At 40.6% G+C, this 16,325-nt stretch overlaps 1 protein-coding gene across 1 annotated transcript; it reads left to right on the top strand.

Moving 5' to 3' along the window:
* The first annotated feature begins 3,300 nt into the window (after nucleotides 1-3,300).
* Nucleotides 3,301-13,796, top strand: SIRAL2 (SIR2 antiphage like 2). The gene is made up of 7 exons (XM_009980154.2): nucleotides 3,301-3,356; nucleotides 4,574-4,826; nucleotides 6,076-6,297; nucleotides 6,917-7,045; nucleotides 7,789-8,074; nucleotides 12,204-12,236; nucleotides 13,696-13,796. The coding sequence occupies exons 1-7, from the start codon at nucleotides 3,310-3,312 to the stop codon at nucleotides 13,794-13,796; spliced, it is 1,071 nt and encodes a 356-aa protein (XP_009978456.1). The 5' UTR covers nucleotides 3,301-3,309.
* Nucleotides 13,797-16,325: the final 2,529 nt, after the last annotated feature.

Below are 16,325 nucleotides of genomic sequence, written 5' to 3'. Positions count from 1 at the left end.
ATAAACCCTCCTTGTGTTTGGAGTAAAGACCCAGCTCCCATTCGGCGCTGTCAGGCATATCTGGATCGCAGTGGGGTCCGATTTCCGGGCTGCAGCGAGGAAAGGTTGTTGGAAAGCAACTGCTTAAGCCTTTGGTTAGTCCAGTGTGTCTTTTAAAAAGTGAACCAGTGTGGAACGCTGGTGCCCGGGTCCTCTGTTTTTCTAGGTGTGCTGATTGAAGAAGCGTTTACTACATCTAATAAGAGAATAGTTAAGACTAGTCGCAGTTACTCAGTACTCAAAGGCATGGAGAAACTTGGAATTTATCATTTTTTTGTAGCCATTCAGCTCTTACGTGTTGGTGATAATTGCTGCCACTTATTTGCACAGTTTCTGCTTCCAGAAAGTAACTTTAAGGGATAAAAGGAAACAATGACATCTAAAATGTTGGTACTGACAACATCCCTGTGGTGAGATGCTTGTTTTATTAATTTTAGTAAATTATTAATGTAGTTATTAAAGCTTTCTTGGAGATTGTTTCTCCAATGTTTGGCTGGATGGGATTATAAAATAATGCAGTCTTTTCCACGATAAATACATTGCACTTCCTTCATGGTTTGGTTTTTTTTTGCATTGTGAACTCAGTATTTTTTCCATATATGAAGTGTTTTACTCTAGATAGGTTACTATTTTGAATGTGCTAATGTTCTTTAGATGACAGTGCAGCATCTTTGTAGGATACTGTCCATGAAGGAAGGGAACACAGAGAAAATAAATATTACAACAGGAAAAGTTTTTTCCACTTGAAATGACATCTTGGGTGCATTTGCAGAAGAGATCTGTGTGTTTTCCTCAGAAATGCTGATGTCCCTCTGTCACAGAGTGGGTGTTTTTTTGGTTTGGTTCTTTTCTTTAGGTTTCTTTTTTTGATCAAGTGATCTCCAGACTCAGCCCTCTTGCTTCCCAATTGGCTTTCAGCACGTGAACCTGAGAGCTGGCAAGAAGCCTTATGATCCACAGGGTCTGGCAGAATGCTTATTTGAGGGATTAGAGTCTGCAGTCTGCAATCTCCACAACCACAAACTAAGATGTGTTTCAAAGCCAAGCAAAAAATACGTTCTTATAAAAACAAACCCAAGAATTATTGTAATGAAACTTGGGGATTTCTCAGTGGTGATACTGTAGCCAAATTCTCTTGCCAAGATACAGTCCTTTTTGTGCTTTACATTTAAGTTGGCTTGAGAAAGTTGTTGGAGAGAGATCCTAAAAGAAAGTTTTCTATACTTTGGGATTGTTACAGAAGAATGATATTTTGGCTATTACCCCGAAGAAGGAACTTCTTACAAGGAGGAGGAGTTTTATAGCAGCTCACAAATCCAGTGCGGAGACAACAGAGACAGAGTAAAGCCAATAAAGATCCGTACAGTACAGATTTCAGGATGGGAAGAGAGCCAGGATTACCTGCATGAATTCTGTTGCGTTGTCAAATGAATGAGATCAGATTCCTGATTATTTAGGTACTGTTTTTCTGGTTTTATATGTTTGATATATCATGTTTACAATGTGGAGCCCTGGGCAGATTTTTCTGTGGTTTCATGGACTTCAGAGTACTAGACACAATCGTAATGTTGATTACAGTAAAAACCTAGAATAACTCCAGCGTATTGCTTCTGTATTTACAGTTGGCAGCTGAATTTTTTGTGATTTTAACCACACGTTTGAATTAATTGAGCTAATAGTTAGAACTTGCTTTGCCTTGTAAATGTTTTGCAGAGTTTCAATGGACTAGAAGGTGGAACTACAAATTTCATTTGAAGTCTGTGGTTTAAAGAGAGCTGGTTGTTCAGCTCCTCACTCACGATCCCGTTTCTCCTGGGTCCGTTAGCATGAGCAAGGCGTACGAGATGATAACTTACAGGGTTTTGCAGTGCGGATCCTGGCTGCTGCCTTAATGGTTGTTGCTTTCTTTAGGTACCTTGCTGTAGGAATAGGAGTCGCTAATCTGCTTTACAGTTGTAATTAGTCTCCTTCTGGTAAATGATGACCTTGGCTTTTAGAAAGAAGTGTGTTTATTCTATTTGTGTCATGTCTACAGTGTTAGAGCGTTTGGAATGAGTGATGTAGTTTATTTTAGGTAATAAAACCATAGTACTTGTTTTAGGCTGAACTGACTTCTTCAGAACACACAAATGCTTTAAAATCTCTGTGTGTAGCTGCTGTTCTAGAAGTGTCAGGTAGCTCAAAGTGGATTTCTTTCAGATTCTTGTGCAAAATTGGTTTTGTAAGGGAAATTTTTTTCTGAGGAAATGTTAAATTTAATGTTTTATTTTGTATATCGGCTTGATTTTGAGAAAAGATATTTTTCTCTCAAGAATGTAAATGTTTTTAATCTCTTTGCTATTAAGTAGGAAACAGCTGTAGACACACATTACCATTACAGAGGGATGCTGTAGTATTCTGCTCTTTAATGTAAGATTTGTATGATCTCTATGTTTTTTTAAAAGTATTCTTTTTACTTTTTGTTCTTTCTGTGGTTTATATTTTCTAAAAAGTGCAGCTGTCTGTCTCACATGTCAGAATCGGCTGAAATTGTGTGAAAGATGAATGAATTCCTGGCATTTTTTTGTTTCAATTTTTGAAATACAGAGGGCTATCTGTTGGCAAACAGTAACGACGCAAGTGTTAGAAGCTAAAAAAAAAAAAGACGACGACACATTCAGAAACGTCGTGCAACAATTCTAGGACAGTGACTTGAGCTAGACGAGATGTCAGTGCAAGTGACAACATAGATGATACAGAAATAAGTTTTTATTTGAAATACTTGCTGAGAATAAAAACTTTCATGTTACATGATCTGTTAGAGCAGCCAGGTGGCCAGCAGAAGGCCTCTTATGATCATTACGTGTTGCAGAAGTCCAGTTTCTACAAACTTGGTTGAATTAACTGGAAATTAACTTGGTTGAATTATTATGAAAAAAAGTAAATTCAAGGAATGTATTCGTTTACTTGAATTAACATTTTAGTGGGTGCGATAAATTTTATCTTGACTTCAGACACAAGTGTTTTTCCACGGCATGTGTGTTAGCTTCAAAATGTCGATCGACTGAGCTTAAATGGGCCTGTGGCAGGTTTACACACTCATACTTGGTCAGCTTTGCTTCTGTCAGTAAGTCTCTTAACTGGAATGTGACATACAGAGCCTTGGTTTTAAAATACTTGGTAAGAATAAACAGAAAATGCTAACAGTAATACATCTGGTATCAGTTTGGCCTTTTTTAAGGTAGAAGCATTAAGAATTATTTTACTTTTTGCTTTACTTAGGGCTCAGAGATGGATTCATCGGAACGATCAACAATTCGAAGTGAGCAGAAATCCAGGTAACTTGTGTTGCAAAGGCTTTACAAAACTGTCTCTAATGAAAATCTGAAAACACAGTGGAAATGCATTACTGAAAATTGGATACGAGAACAACATCCTGCTTGAAAACTTGAAACGATCCCAGAAGCTGGATTCTCCGCTGGCTGAGTGCTTCGTACTCAGTTAAGCTGTTTGTGAGGAGTAAACGTACTTGCTGAGAGGACACAACTTGTGCTGAATGTAGCAGGAAGGCATGGGGATTATCAGCAACATATTCTTCGTAGGCATTAGCTAGCAGCCTTGTCTACATGTTTATTAATTGCTTTGCCTGAGGCCATTTCAAGTTAAACATTACAGTTTTAGTTAGATAGCTTCAGGTGATTGTGAAATAAGGTGTTAAACATCCATATTGGCAGATTAACAGGAACTAAATATCTGTAAAGGACCTTCTGTGAAAGACAAGGGAATTGTAAGGTTCTGTATTACCGAAATCCTTGTCTGTATACAGTGATCTCACTGTATGGTTTAAATGCATTTTCACTTTTTTGCAAAGTAATCATGGAATCCGCACTTGTTCGACAGTTTCTTGTGCAGTGAATACTGACGTAGAACCAAATACGCCTTTGAGAGTAACCTGTGGTTAGTAACATCTGAACAGTGGGCTAGAGGAGCCCTTGATCTGAACAAGCAGGACTGTTCTTTTGCTCACGTATCCTAAAGTGAGAATAAACAAAAGATACTGCTTTTTTGCAGAAACACAGAAGCTTGTTTCTTTGGTATACTGTGAGTTGTCCCTTTGAAATAGTTCTACTTACTTGCTCACACGTGCATTATGTAAATCACCGGACAGACCTTTTGACTGCTTTTTTCAGAATTTCGTTTGAAATGGTGTTTGGCTAACCCACTGGACTGAAAATTGGTAATTGTCAGTTTGGGTCTCAAAGACATTAGTGATTTGAAGTTGTTGCTTGCTGTTTTTTGGTTTAAATTAATGATGCGCGTTTGTTTGTCTAAAATGACAAAAAGACTTAAAGTACATTGTCAGTCTGGGGAAGGCTGTGAGCTGCTGCCAATACCCTTCTGTGTAGAAATGGAGAAAATGGATCCTTTTGGTTGGTTAGTGTTTTTCACAGCATTAATAGTTCATACGGACTTCTTGGGTCAGTCATGAGATCTTCAGACAAGTTAGAAAAGGCACTGTAAAAAAATGAAGATTTTTTTGTTTTCCCTTTTAAAGAAAATTCTTAAAAAGTCTAATACGAAAGCAGCCTCGGGACCTTCTTCTTGTAATTGGAACTGGAGTAAGTGCTGCAGTGGCACCAGGAATCCCAGCGCTGTGCTCCTGGAGAAGCTGCATTGAGGCTGTCATTGAAGCAGCTGAACAGCTGGAGGTGCTTCATCCGGGAGATGTCGCTGAATTTCGTAAAAAAGTAGTCAAAGATAGAGACCTGCTTGTCGTTGCACATGATCTCATCAGGAAAATGTCACCAGTGAGTATGTTTATAACTCACGTTTGTTTCCAAAATTATTACATACTTCTATTTTGTTATCAACAAAAATTCTTTTCAGCTTTCTAAAACTTGACGTTTTTCTCATAAAAGTCGAAATTTGGATGGTAGTCTTATTGTGCGCTCTATGTTTTGGAGAGGCTAAAAAAATCCTTGTTTTTTAGTGTAAGTATGCTTTTGTTATAATTAATGCAAGCGAGAGTCCTGACTGTTAAATATTCTTCATAGTGTTTCTTGGAACTGAAAGAGGAATTTATAGCTCTGCTGGCTAAAACTAGGTGGTCCTTGACCCTGCTGATAGCCGCAGGTGACACACACTTACTCACCACTGAAGACAGTCTGTACATGCCCAGTTTCTCAGCAGTTCATTTTGAGGTTCCAGAGGTTTTCAGATTGTGTTAACAGGTTTGCCAAGTCCTGTATTTGAAACAATTAGGGTGACATACACTCTGCTAAGCTGTAGGATGTGTTCAGCGTTTTGCAACACGTCATGAGCTTCTCTACAGGCAAAGTGTAAGTAATAACCTCTCTCTTTTGGGAGGAGTCTGCATGTATGGTTAGGCTTTGATGCAGATTTAATGATTAATACATTTTCCTCAACCAGGAAGGGGGGAAAAAAACCCAAACCGCAACACCACCTGCTCCCCCCTTAATTGTATATCCCAGACTCTGAATCCATGGAGTGATAATTTTAGTACACTAACTGATTTGCAAAGCAGTACAAGCATACTGAGAAAGGTGAGGTTTCCATGTAGTTAGGCCAGTAACTATACTGGACTTACAAACAGACATTTGTTCTGTGTGTAATACGATTTATTGACTAGGAAGCCTGTATATTTCATAGGATTGTTACATGTTCCTGTCAGTCTCAGCAGATACTCCGGGCAAATGCAGCCTGTGCCTTTAGGAAAGTGTAGCTTCGTGTTTGTGTAGAAGCGACGAGTGAGGATTTACCTGTAGCAAAATAGTTTTATCATACCTGTACGATGAGCTTTCTTGAGGAAACCAGAGTGATCTTGAGTTATGCTAAGTGGAGGCAAGAGCACCTGAGTAATTTAGATGGGTTTTGATGGGTTCGTACATTCAGACCTTTATGCTTTGTGTACTATGCCAGCCCTCTTTCAAAGAAGTGCTGTAGCATTAAGTAGACAAATGATGTGGGTTTTCTGTTGAAGGCAATTGTAACGGTGCGCGTGGTCCTTACAAAGTGTTAATCTTTCTCTTTCTTCAGCGCACGGGGGATACGAAGCCCAACTTCTTCCAGGATTGCTTAATGGAGGTGTTTGATAATTTAGAACAACACATTCAGAATCCTGTTGTTCTGCAATCAATCCTGAGACTCATGGAGAGAGGCACAATGGTTCTGACGACAAACTATGATAATTTACTTGAAATATTTGGTCAGCAACAGGGTAAACCTATGGAATCTTTAGACTTGAAAGATAAGGATAAGGTATGATCAGAGCAGTAAAATTTTGGGACTTATAAGGCAAGGCAGCTTGTAAGCTTCATTGAAAGATGTTCTCCTGTTTAGAGAGTGTCAAGGCTGAAACTACTAAATTGGTAAAGCATGTCTATAAGCTAATAGCAGATGCAGAGACATTTATTTTACGTGTCTTTTTATTCTGAATGATCTGGTAACAGCTACCAAAGAGAATTTCAGTGACATGTTTATTAACCAATTACCCCCTACTCCCTGGAGAAAACCCCACAAACTTATTTACCTTCTCTGAAGTAATTGTTGCAATCACAAATATGATTTCACCTAGCTGGTAGTTAATTTGCTGTTTGTATCTTTTCTGTCAGCACTGCTGGAACTTGCTTCTTGGTTGAATGCTTGTTTAGACCAAAAATCCAGAGATCTCTTCAGTATCAGCAATCACCTCTTTATTATAATTTAAAGTAAGCTGCATAATTAGTAACTAAAATGATGTCTTGCTGCAGATAAGTGCAAAAGAAGTTATTTCTGCTTTAAGTGGTTTTACAAGTTAAGACAGCTATATGTTTTTGCAGAATCTTGGTCATTGTAGTATATTATGGTATAACAATGTAACTTGCATGATTTGCTTTAGGTTCTTCAGTGGGCAAGAGGCCATGTAAAATATGGAGTTCTTCATATTCACGGCTTATATACAGATCCCTGTGGAATGGTGCTAGATCCCTCGGGATATAAAGATGTTACTCAAGATCCTGAAGTCATGGTTCGTGTGATGATGGTTAAAATTTTTACTGCGTTTTGCAAACCGTTTCATTGTAATCACTGCGTACGCGTTACCTAAGGCTAGGGTTTCGTCAGATCCTGTAGATTAAATAACTGGGGCTCAGAAAAATGGCGGTATTTTTCAGAAAGCCAGATATGTTGCGAGGGCAATGTATGCTCTTGTGTACTGCTGCGTTGTAAATCACAATCAAAACCCTCAGCTGCATGCCATAATTTGAGAGTTCTTTGTATTTCTCTCATGAAAGAACATTAGCCCCAAAATACTAGACGCCAAGATTGGTCACCATCTGACTGCTTGGATCCATGTTTTAGGGGCTTTAGCTGCTACCAGCTCTGCATCCTGGACTTAATGTCATCTCTTCGATATTTTAAGAAGTCAAATGTTTGGTCACAAATATTAATTTTACTTATTTACAGACTGACCTAACGGGAGCCTAATATTGTGTCATCTTAATTCTTTCAATTTAAAATTCTCTTACTGGAAATATTTAGATGCGTGCTTAGTTTCGTATGGTAACTTTGATTTTGAATATAATTTTTTTCATAGAAACGGTGCTTATGAAATGTCGGTTTGCTCTGATCCTAAAACACATGCTTCATTCAGCTCAACAGTGATGTCTGCTCTGCTTCTCCTTTTAAGTCTGACATGTTTGAAAAGTTCTTACCTCGGCCTTCTGGCTGCTGAAGTAAATGTAGCTCTTCTGTGTTCGTATTTCTCAACAGGAAGTTCTTCAAAATCTGTATCGAACAAAGTCTTTTTTGTTTCTGGGCTGCGGAGAGACTCTGCGTGATCAGATATTCCAAGCTCTTTTTCTTTATACTGTAAAGAATAAAGTGGATTTAGAACATTATATGTTGGTGCTTAAAGAAAACGAAGACCACTTTTTTAAGCTCCAGGCAGATATGCTGCTGCACGGAATAAAAGTAGTGTCTTACGGGGACTGCTTTAAACAATTCCCAGAGTACGTACAAGATCTGACTGCTCAAATCTGCAAGCAGAGAAGTCCAGGTAATGTGTCCTCCTTAACAGGAAAATTGTGAGTAGCTCCGTAGCAGGATGCCACGTCTGAACCGCCCGAAGTTGGTCTGAGGCGCTGACCTCGTGCGTAGCTCGCGGTAGGCCTGTGCAGCATCTTTGTTCGTGAATGGCATGCGGAGGTGGAACGTGTGACAAACGGTCACCAAATTTCCTTCTGTAAGGTCTGTGGGTTCTTGCAAATTTAGTCTTGAGTTCTGAATGTCTTTTTGTTAGCATTTGGTTAAGATGTTTACTTTGTGTATTTTTTTTGGCGTCAACTACTCCAGTATATTGAGTATTACGTTATATGAAGTATGAGACGTCAGTAGAAGAGACTAAAAGAATTTGAAGGAATCGACTGGTGGGATAAGCTGGTTGAGCCCCAATACCTGGTTAAGCATAGAATGGGAAGTGAAATCAGTACACCCAATAGCATTTGGCTTAACACAGTTAGAGCGAATGGGGAGAAGACTTGAGCGTGAGGAAAATGTTTTGTGACAATAAAATAGAAGAGGCTGTGGAATAATACCCCATTTGTGACAGCAAACGGCATTCTGTAGAGGGTGTTCAATGCTAAAATGGGAAATTACTCAGTCCCTTTGCTGAGGGCAACAGTCCTGCATCGACAGGGCACTAAATTTTACTAACTGGGTCCACTCATCTGCTTCCCTCCCTCCCTGCTCCCTTCCATCCTGTTGTCTCTCAACATATAAAATTCCTTAGCCGTAACAATGAAGAGCCTTCAGTACAACACCAGGAAAAAACAACAAGTATGTGTTGAAGGAAAGAGATTTCTGTAATGTTTTCCAAACAAGGACAATTCTACTATGGCTTATCGTCGTGGTTTAACCTGGCTGGCTACTAAACACCATGCAGCCACTCACTTGTCCTCCCCCACCCCCAGGGGATGGGGAAAAAAAATCAAAGGGAAAAAGGGAAGGAGGCTTGTGGGTCAAGACAGGAACCATTTAATAACTGAAGTAAAATGATAAAAATAATAAAAAAGATAATAATATATGCTAATATATAAAAATGATGATCATATATACAAACGAGTGATGCGTCGTGTAATTGCTCACCACTCGCTGACCAATGCTTGTCCCATCCCAGCTAGTGATCCTGAAACAGAGAAATCCTGAAACTGCAATCCTGGAAGAGCAAGAGCTCCGAAGTGAGATCCAAAGAGCAAGAGAGAGCTTCCCAGCCAACCCTCATCTACCTACAGGGCATGATGCTGCATGATATGGAATATTCCATTGGCCAATTTGGGCCTCAATCCTAAACCCAAACTCAAATCTTAAGTTAGGAGTTATGAGCCCTTTGTCCTAGCCTTGCTCCCTGCCAGCCTGTTGTGCTCCTGCACGCTGGTAAAACATGGGAAGCTGAAAGGTCCTTGATGTCTTCACAAGAACTATAAATATCAGTGTGTTATCAACATTCTTCTTATAACAAATTCCATACTAAATCCAAAAAACAGCGCTATTCTAGCTACCAAGAAGAAAACTAACTCTATCCCAGCCAAAACCAGGCTACTTATCCAGAGAATTGAGGAAAATAACTAGAGCAAATGACCTTGGGATGCAAAGCGTTTCACGGCTCCTTTATTTATCATGTCAGTGAAACTGTTTTGTCTAAAATTATTCCCAAGTGGTGGATAGCAGGAACCTTCCCCTTGCCCTCCCTAAAAGAAAATGGCAGGTGTATTCCCAAGTTATGTAATGTTTTTTGTAACTGGATGAGTGTTACATTTAGACTGGATTAGATTTTTCTTCCTACGAAGGCTAGCAAAAGTACTTCGCAGGGCATCAACGTTTCAGGGAGTTTGTCTGCAGTGCAGATGCCTAAAAGTACCTTCAGACACTCAGCGAGCCTCAGCCTGGTAGTTTGTTCCTTGACCTACTGCTGTTGATGGATGTGATGGAGATGGACATACTTTTCATAGTCTGAGCAGCATCTGGAGCCTGCTGAGTCTGGAGTATCCAGGTCATTGCAAAGCAGCCACATCCCAGCAGGGTGGGAGATACGTTTATGTAGGCTCTAAATGGAAATGACTGCAAAATCAGACTATAGTGGTCCCCTTTTGGTTCAGTGGAATTACTGGTTGGCACAATGCTTGTAAGAAGAGGGACCTTACTCTGACTTGATAATCTTGTTGATCTCATTTACAAGTCAAGATCCCGGACAAAACTGTTCTCTGATGTGCGTAATGGCTCTTTACGTTACCAAACTGTCAGGTTTCATTTTTTGTATGCTTATTTACAAAACTCTCTTTTACAAAATAGCAGAAGGAGTTTGTTAAAAAGGTTATATGAAAAAAAATGAGAAGTGCAGGCCCTGATCCTGATAGGGGACTTCAGCCACCCGGACATCTGCTGGAAAAGCAGCACAGCGAACAGCAAGTAGCCCAGGAAACTACTGGAGTGCATTGAGGACAACGTTCTAGTGCAGACAATGGAGAGCCTGACCAGAGGAGAGGCACTGCTGCACCTATTGCTCACTATTGGAGAGGTCAAGATTGGAGGTAGCCTGTGCTGCAGCAATCATGCCCTGGTAGAATTTTCCATCTACAGATGAAGTTCCTAAGCCATTACCCATCATATTTGAAAAGTTGTGGCAGACTGGGGAAGTTCCAACCAACTGGAAAAGGGGAAACATACCCCTCATTTCTAAAAAGGAAAAAAAGGAAGACCCAGGGAACTATGGGTCAATCAGTGTCACCTCTGTGCCCAGAAAGATCATGGAGCAGATCCTCCTGGAAATTATGCTGAGGCACATGGAAAACAGGCAATTTGTGACAGCCAGTATGGCTTCATGAAGGGCAAATTGTGCCTGACAAATTTGGTGGCCTTCTACGATGGGATTACAGCGTAGGTGGATAAGGAAAGAGCAACTGACATCATCTACCTGGACCTGTGTAGATTTGACACTGTCCTGCACGACATCCTTGTCTCTAAATTGGAGAGACATGAATTTGATAGGCGGACCACTCGGTGTATAAGGAATCAGCTGGATGGTTGCACTTGGAGAGTTGTGGTCAATGGCTCCATGTCCAAGTGGAAACCAGTGATAAGTGGCATTCCTCAGGTCAGTACTGTGGCCAGCACTGTTTACTGGGGCCATCTTTGTTGGTGACATGGATGGTGGGATCGAGTGCACCCTCAGCAAGTTTGCAGATGACACCAAGCTGTGTGGTGTTGTGGACACACTGGAGGGAAGGGATGCCATCCAGAGGGACCTTGACAGGCTGGAGAGGTGGGCCTGTGAGAACCTCATGAAGTTCAACAAGGCCAAGTGCAAGGTCCTGGACGTGGGCCGGGGCAATCCCAAGCACAAGTACAGGCTGGGCGGAGAATGGATCGAGAGCAGCCCTGAGGAAAAGGACTTGGGGGTGCTGGTGGATGAGAAGCTCAACATGAGCCGGCAATGTGTGCCGGCAGCCCAGAAAGCCGACCGTATCCTGGGCTGCATCCAAAGAAGTGTGGCCAGCAGGTCGAGGGAGGGGATTCTGCCCCTCTGCTCTGCTCTCGTGAGACCCCACCTGGAATACTGTGTTCAGCTTTGGAGTCCCCAACATAAGGAGGACATGGACCTGTTGGAGCAGGTCCAGAGGAGGGTCATGAAGAATGATCCGAGGGCTGGAGCACCTCTCCTATGAAGAAGATGGGCTGAGAGAGTTGTGATTGTTCAGCCTGGAGAAGAGGCAGTTTCATGGAGACCTTCCAGCAGTCTTCCCGTACCTGAAGGGGGCCTACAAGAAAGCTGGAGAGGGACTTTTTACAAGGGCATGTAGTGATAGGACAAAGGGCAATGGCTTTAAACTGAAAGAGAGGAGACTGACATTAGATAAAAGGAAGAAATTCTTCACTCTGAGGGTGGTGAGGTGCTGGAACAGGTTGCCCAGAGAAGCTGTAGATGCCCCTTCCCTGGAGGTGTTCAAGATCAGGTTGGATGAGGCTTTGAGCAACCTGGTGTAGTGGAGGGTGTCCCTGCCTATGGCAGGGGGGTTGGAACTAGGTGATCGTTGAGGTCCCTTCCAACCCTAACCATTCTATGATTTTAAGTACAACCTTGCTTTTTTGGATGCTAACTTGTGCTGTTGCTGTCTTTTACACTTCTTTAGATGCCAATCGAGTGGACAGCACAACACTGTTGGGTAAGTAATGTTCTTACTTTCACAGAAAGTTCCATAATCTGTCAGAGAGATAAAATAAGTCTCTTACTCACACAGTAATTAAATTATTATTGTGCAGTGCTCTGATTTAGCTCTGAAAGGCTGCTTAACAGATTCTCTTTTTATCCTCTTAATTTCTTTCTAAATATCAGCAGATGACTGCTGGCTTTCAGCTGTCAATAAAACGACAAATTATAGAATAGAAAAGCTCCAGAAAATGTATATAAAAAATTACTAATGCTGATCAGAGTATTCTAAGATAATACTAACATCCATGAGGTTTTGGCTTGGATTTCCAAACATATGTTTGGCTATTTTGAATGCCGTCCTGAAGTAGGTATAGAAGAGTGAATCTCAAGCGTGTAGTACTGAAGGTGAATTTTGGGCTAAGTGTTGTTCAGGAATCTTTGTGATACTTCTGTGAATAAGCAGCACAACAATACATTCCAATTTATGGTACAAAACAGCGAAACTTCCTTTTGAAACAACACTTCAACTTAATCTTTAAAGATTACACTTCTAAGATATTTGTGCTGCTGCTGCCAATAATACCAAAATTGTATAAAAATATCATTTTGTCACTGCATAGGAGGGTCTTCGGCATTGCAGGAGATTAAAAACCTCCACTTTTTCACAGTCAAAATGTACACAAGGATCCAAGATTCTTGTGGGCAGGTGTAAAGTCAAAGATTACTTTTGTAATTCCAACTAGATTTTAAGCCTATCTGTCTTTCAGATCAGTTCATAAGTTCTTTTTTCAATAAAGTACAGTTGGGCATCAGCGGAGAGTAACCCAAAACCTGGAGCACAATTTAGTGCGGTTTCACTTAACTTAAAGCTCCTTTACTGCCGTATTAGCACCCTCCTTACAAGCACCTTTAGCATCCCTTTACTTGTGTTTTGGAATACATAGCAAGTTTAAAAAAAAAAAAAAAGGAGAATTATCCCCATAACATAAATTTGTGTAATACCCCCCAAAAACATATGTAGACTTTTAAGTGATGGATGTCCTGATTTTGAAGGTGTTTTCTTTCCATTTGTTTTTCCTGTCCAGCTCTGCTGTTTATACTTTCAACAGTAGCTCCCACCAGGAATTTTGTTCCCCTGAAAAAGGGATCCAGACTTTTTGAAGAAGCTTCTCACCTGTGAACTCCACAGGCATTATCACACAAAATCAAGAACAAGAGGCAGCTGTATAATTAGCTTCTTCCTGTTTTATGTGTTAGTACCAGAGCTCAGCGTTGGGGAGGAGCTCGAGTTCCCTGAACTGGTGCAGACTTTCAGTGGGGTTCGTGTTGAAATTCAGAATCCAGCTAGGAGAATCTCAGTGGACCATTATTGTGTTTACCTTAATATCTGGTGCGTGTAATGCAAAGCATACAAAGCACACGTATGTAGCAATATATTTTTTTTTTTTTTAACCCCTCCTCTTCCTCCACAGGAACTTCATGTGTGGACTGTGCTAAAAGGAAGTTAGGAGAAAATGGCACTGACTCTCCTAAGATAATCAAGCAGTCGGATAACGGTATACCCACTATTTAATGAAAAAACCCAACCCAGAAGCTTTTTAACAGTAGGTGTTTTACATCTGCTGCATAGATAGTTCTGAGCTGAGTATTTCCATGGTTTTAAGTGGAATAAAAATTATGCATCTTAACCTTTTGTTTTCTACAGCTGTAGATGTGTAATGTATGTAAAGCTTGAGAGTCATCCTAGTGACTCTCCAGGCACTTCCATACTACTCCAACTGCATCTGCAGGGTCATTTAGAAGCAGGTGCAGGTTTTCTCTGCCTGTGCTTCAAGCTCTTACCAAGGTGAAGCTGCAGCAGAGGTGATGTTTAAATCTGTCAGAAATTATTTTTGGCATACTTGTGGCTGGCTGTTGGTTGCCTTTAAAATGAAGGGTTTTCCATTCGTTTCTCATCAGCTGAACTGCGGTGAGGCTGCTGGAGGCTGGACTCTGCGGGGATCCGTCGGCACAAGGCTGCTTGCAAGCGTCGGGTTCCTAAGCTGTTAGGAACAGGAATTGTTTCACGTTTATAGAACCCACATCACGATAACCCGCCTATTTTAACACTTTTAGCATTTGTTTCCATTTCTCAGTCTGTTAAGGTATGAGATCACATGGGGAGAAATGGATGTAATGGTAATGTATCAGCAAGGACATACCGTATGTACATGGGGGCTTGCTGACCTATTTGCAGTGTATTTCTTATGGAAATATTTTAAATATTGTTTAAATCGTAAGAAAGCAGATAATGGATAGTCTTAATGCAGCAGAATTAAAACCAGTTACTATCTAATTGTGTATCTCGTGACAATTTCAACTGTGTAAGTTTGACTTCAGTTGCACTACACAAGTGACTAAGGTTAGTCACTGCAGGAACTGTGTTTTTTTTTCCTGAGGGGCTGTTACTTCACCTACCACTGAATTGTCTCAGCAGTAAAATGACACAATTACTGGTCCAGTTGCTAACACTGATAATCTTCTGAAATTTTCTAGTTAGCTGCCTCTCACCTCAATGTCTGCAGGAGAGCGTGTTCAGGACCGTTCTTTGTTCTGATACGTGTGTATCCGGCAGTCCTTGAGGGTTGCTTCAGTCAGGTTTCTCTGCTTGTGTTCCCTGTGGATTTGATCTGTTTCTCCTCCTGAGATCACATCACACTATAACAAGGTTTTACAGGGAGTGGAAGTCATGGGCCTGTCAGATGACTCTTGTCTGAATTGTGGTATGTCACAAAAACCGTTTCTACTTGTTCTCTAGTATGTACGTGTGCAAACTTTTCAGGTTACAAGTGAGGGATGTGCTTCTTTCTAGACTAGTGGCCACTGAGATGGGTGAGTTTTTGTGGAGTGGAAGTCCTCGTCCCTGTTCTGAAGAAGGTAAAGCTCTGAAGACATGTTGCCTGGAAGAGCAATCTTAAACAATGCACGCACACTGAACTTGTCTCTCCTACCTAGAAGAAATCACCCAGTTGTCTTTCATGACTGACAGTCTGGAAATGATACTTGGGTTTTAGTATGCGATACAATTGCTACGGACCTCAAGCATCAGTTCCCAAGGTTTCAGCTGTGTTTTTACAAAGGTGAAAACCAAAAGCAGAACCAGCCTGAATATAGACCACACTCATCCTCTCCCTTTGAGAGGTTGTATTTCTGCATACATCACTTCTGAAAATTCAGTCTTTTAGCATCATGTATAGCATTATCTTTAAGACTCTAAACCCTAAAATTTGCTTCTCTAGTCAGCAGGAATTGGCTGTTTTGAAAAGTGATCAGTCATGCTATTTTGGACGCTGACATATCACAACACTTAAATTGTTGCTTCAAGCTGCAGCAAAATTAATCAGATGAGTTGAGCTATTTATGACCCTGATTACTGCAATCATTTAAGCCCAACCCTAAAGTCATGTAACTCCTTATCTTGTGCCTGAAGTCAGATCCACATGAGAAAATGACAGCCCCTTCCTTTGGTAGGGATCAGCTTACACCTAGCACTGGCGATTCTTCTGCTGCACTGCAACTTGTGCACAGCCTCCCTGACTCAAGTGCCATTTATTTGTATCCTGAAAAGCAGATGAGTAAGGAAGGGGTTATTCTAAATTTCTAATGTACACACTAAGAAGGTGGAAATGCCTGGGTTTGCTTTTGGTGTTTTCCTGCACCCATTAAGGAACGTATTTTAGTCATCCTAGGGATGGGATTGATTTTAGGGATGGGATTGATTTTAGGGATGGGATTACCTTGCAGCTACCTCAGGGTTTAAAACACAGTCAAAAGGGATGGAACCCAAGACTTGACTGTTTCATTTATCCATTAAGTGAAGAGTAACTTGTTTAAGACCCTGATCGAATTATTACCTGAGTACTGTGAAAGAACTAACCATACAAATTGGCATGTTAAATGATGTTTGATTCTGCTGTAGATGGCTCTTTTTCTACTTAACTCATAATTTTTTTTAAAAAATGGGAGTAAGATATTTACTGAAAACAAACTTGTTGACCATTTATTATTCTGTTTTGCTCAAGCTGTGTAATGAAGTTGATAGTGGCATACACTCTTTTAATAA

This window comes from Tauraco erythrolophus, chromosome 4 (assembly GCF_009769465.1).
Source record: "Tauraco erythrolophus isolate bTauEry1 chromosome 4, bTauEry1.pri, whole genome shotgun sequence".
NCBI classification, from domain to species: Eukaryota; Metazoa; Chordata; class Aves; order Musophagiformes; family Musophagidae; genus Tauraco; species Tauraco erythrolophus.
The sequence above is the reverse complement of the archived record's forward strand: the minus strand, read 5'-3'. Positions and strand labels throughout refer to the sequence as shown.

Bases quoted from the DNA above. Each gene is read 5' to 3' on its own strand.
- SIRAL2 (XM_009980154.2), top strand. From the start codon at position 3,310: ATGGATTCATCGGAACGATCAACAATTCGAAGTGAGCAGAAATCCAG. The intron at 3,357-4,573 runs GTAACTTGTGTT...TCCCTTTTAAAG, and splicing joins CGAAGTGAGCAGAAATCCAG to AAAATTCTTAAAAAGTCTAA. The intron at 6,298-6,916 runs GTATGATCAGAG...GATTTGCTTTAG, and splicing joins ACTTGAAAGATAAGGATAAG to GTTCTTCAGTGGGCAAGAGG.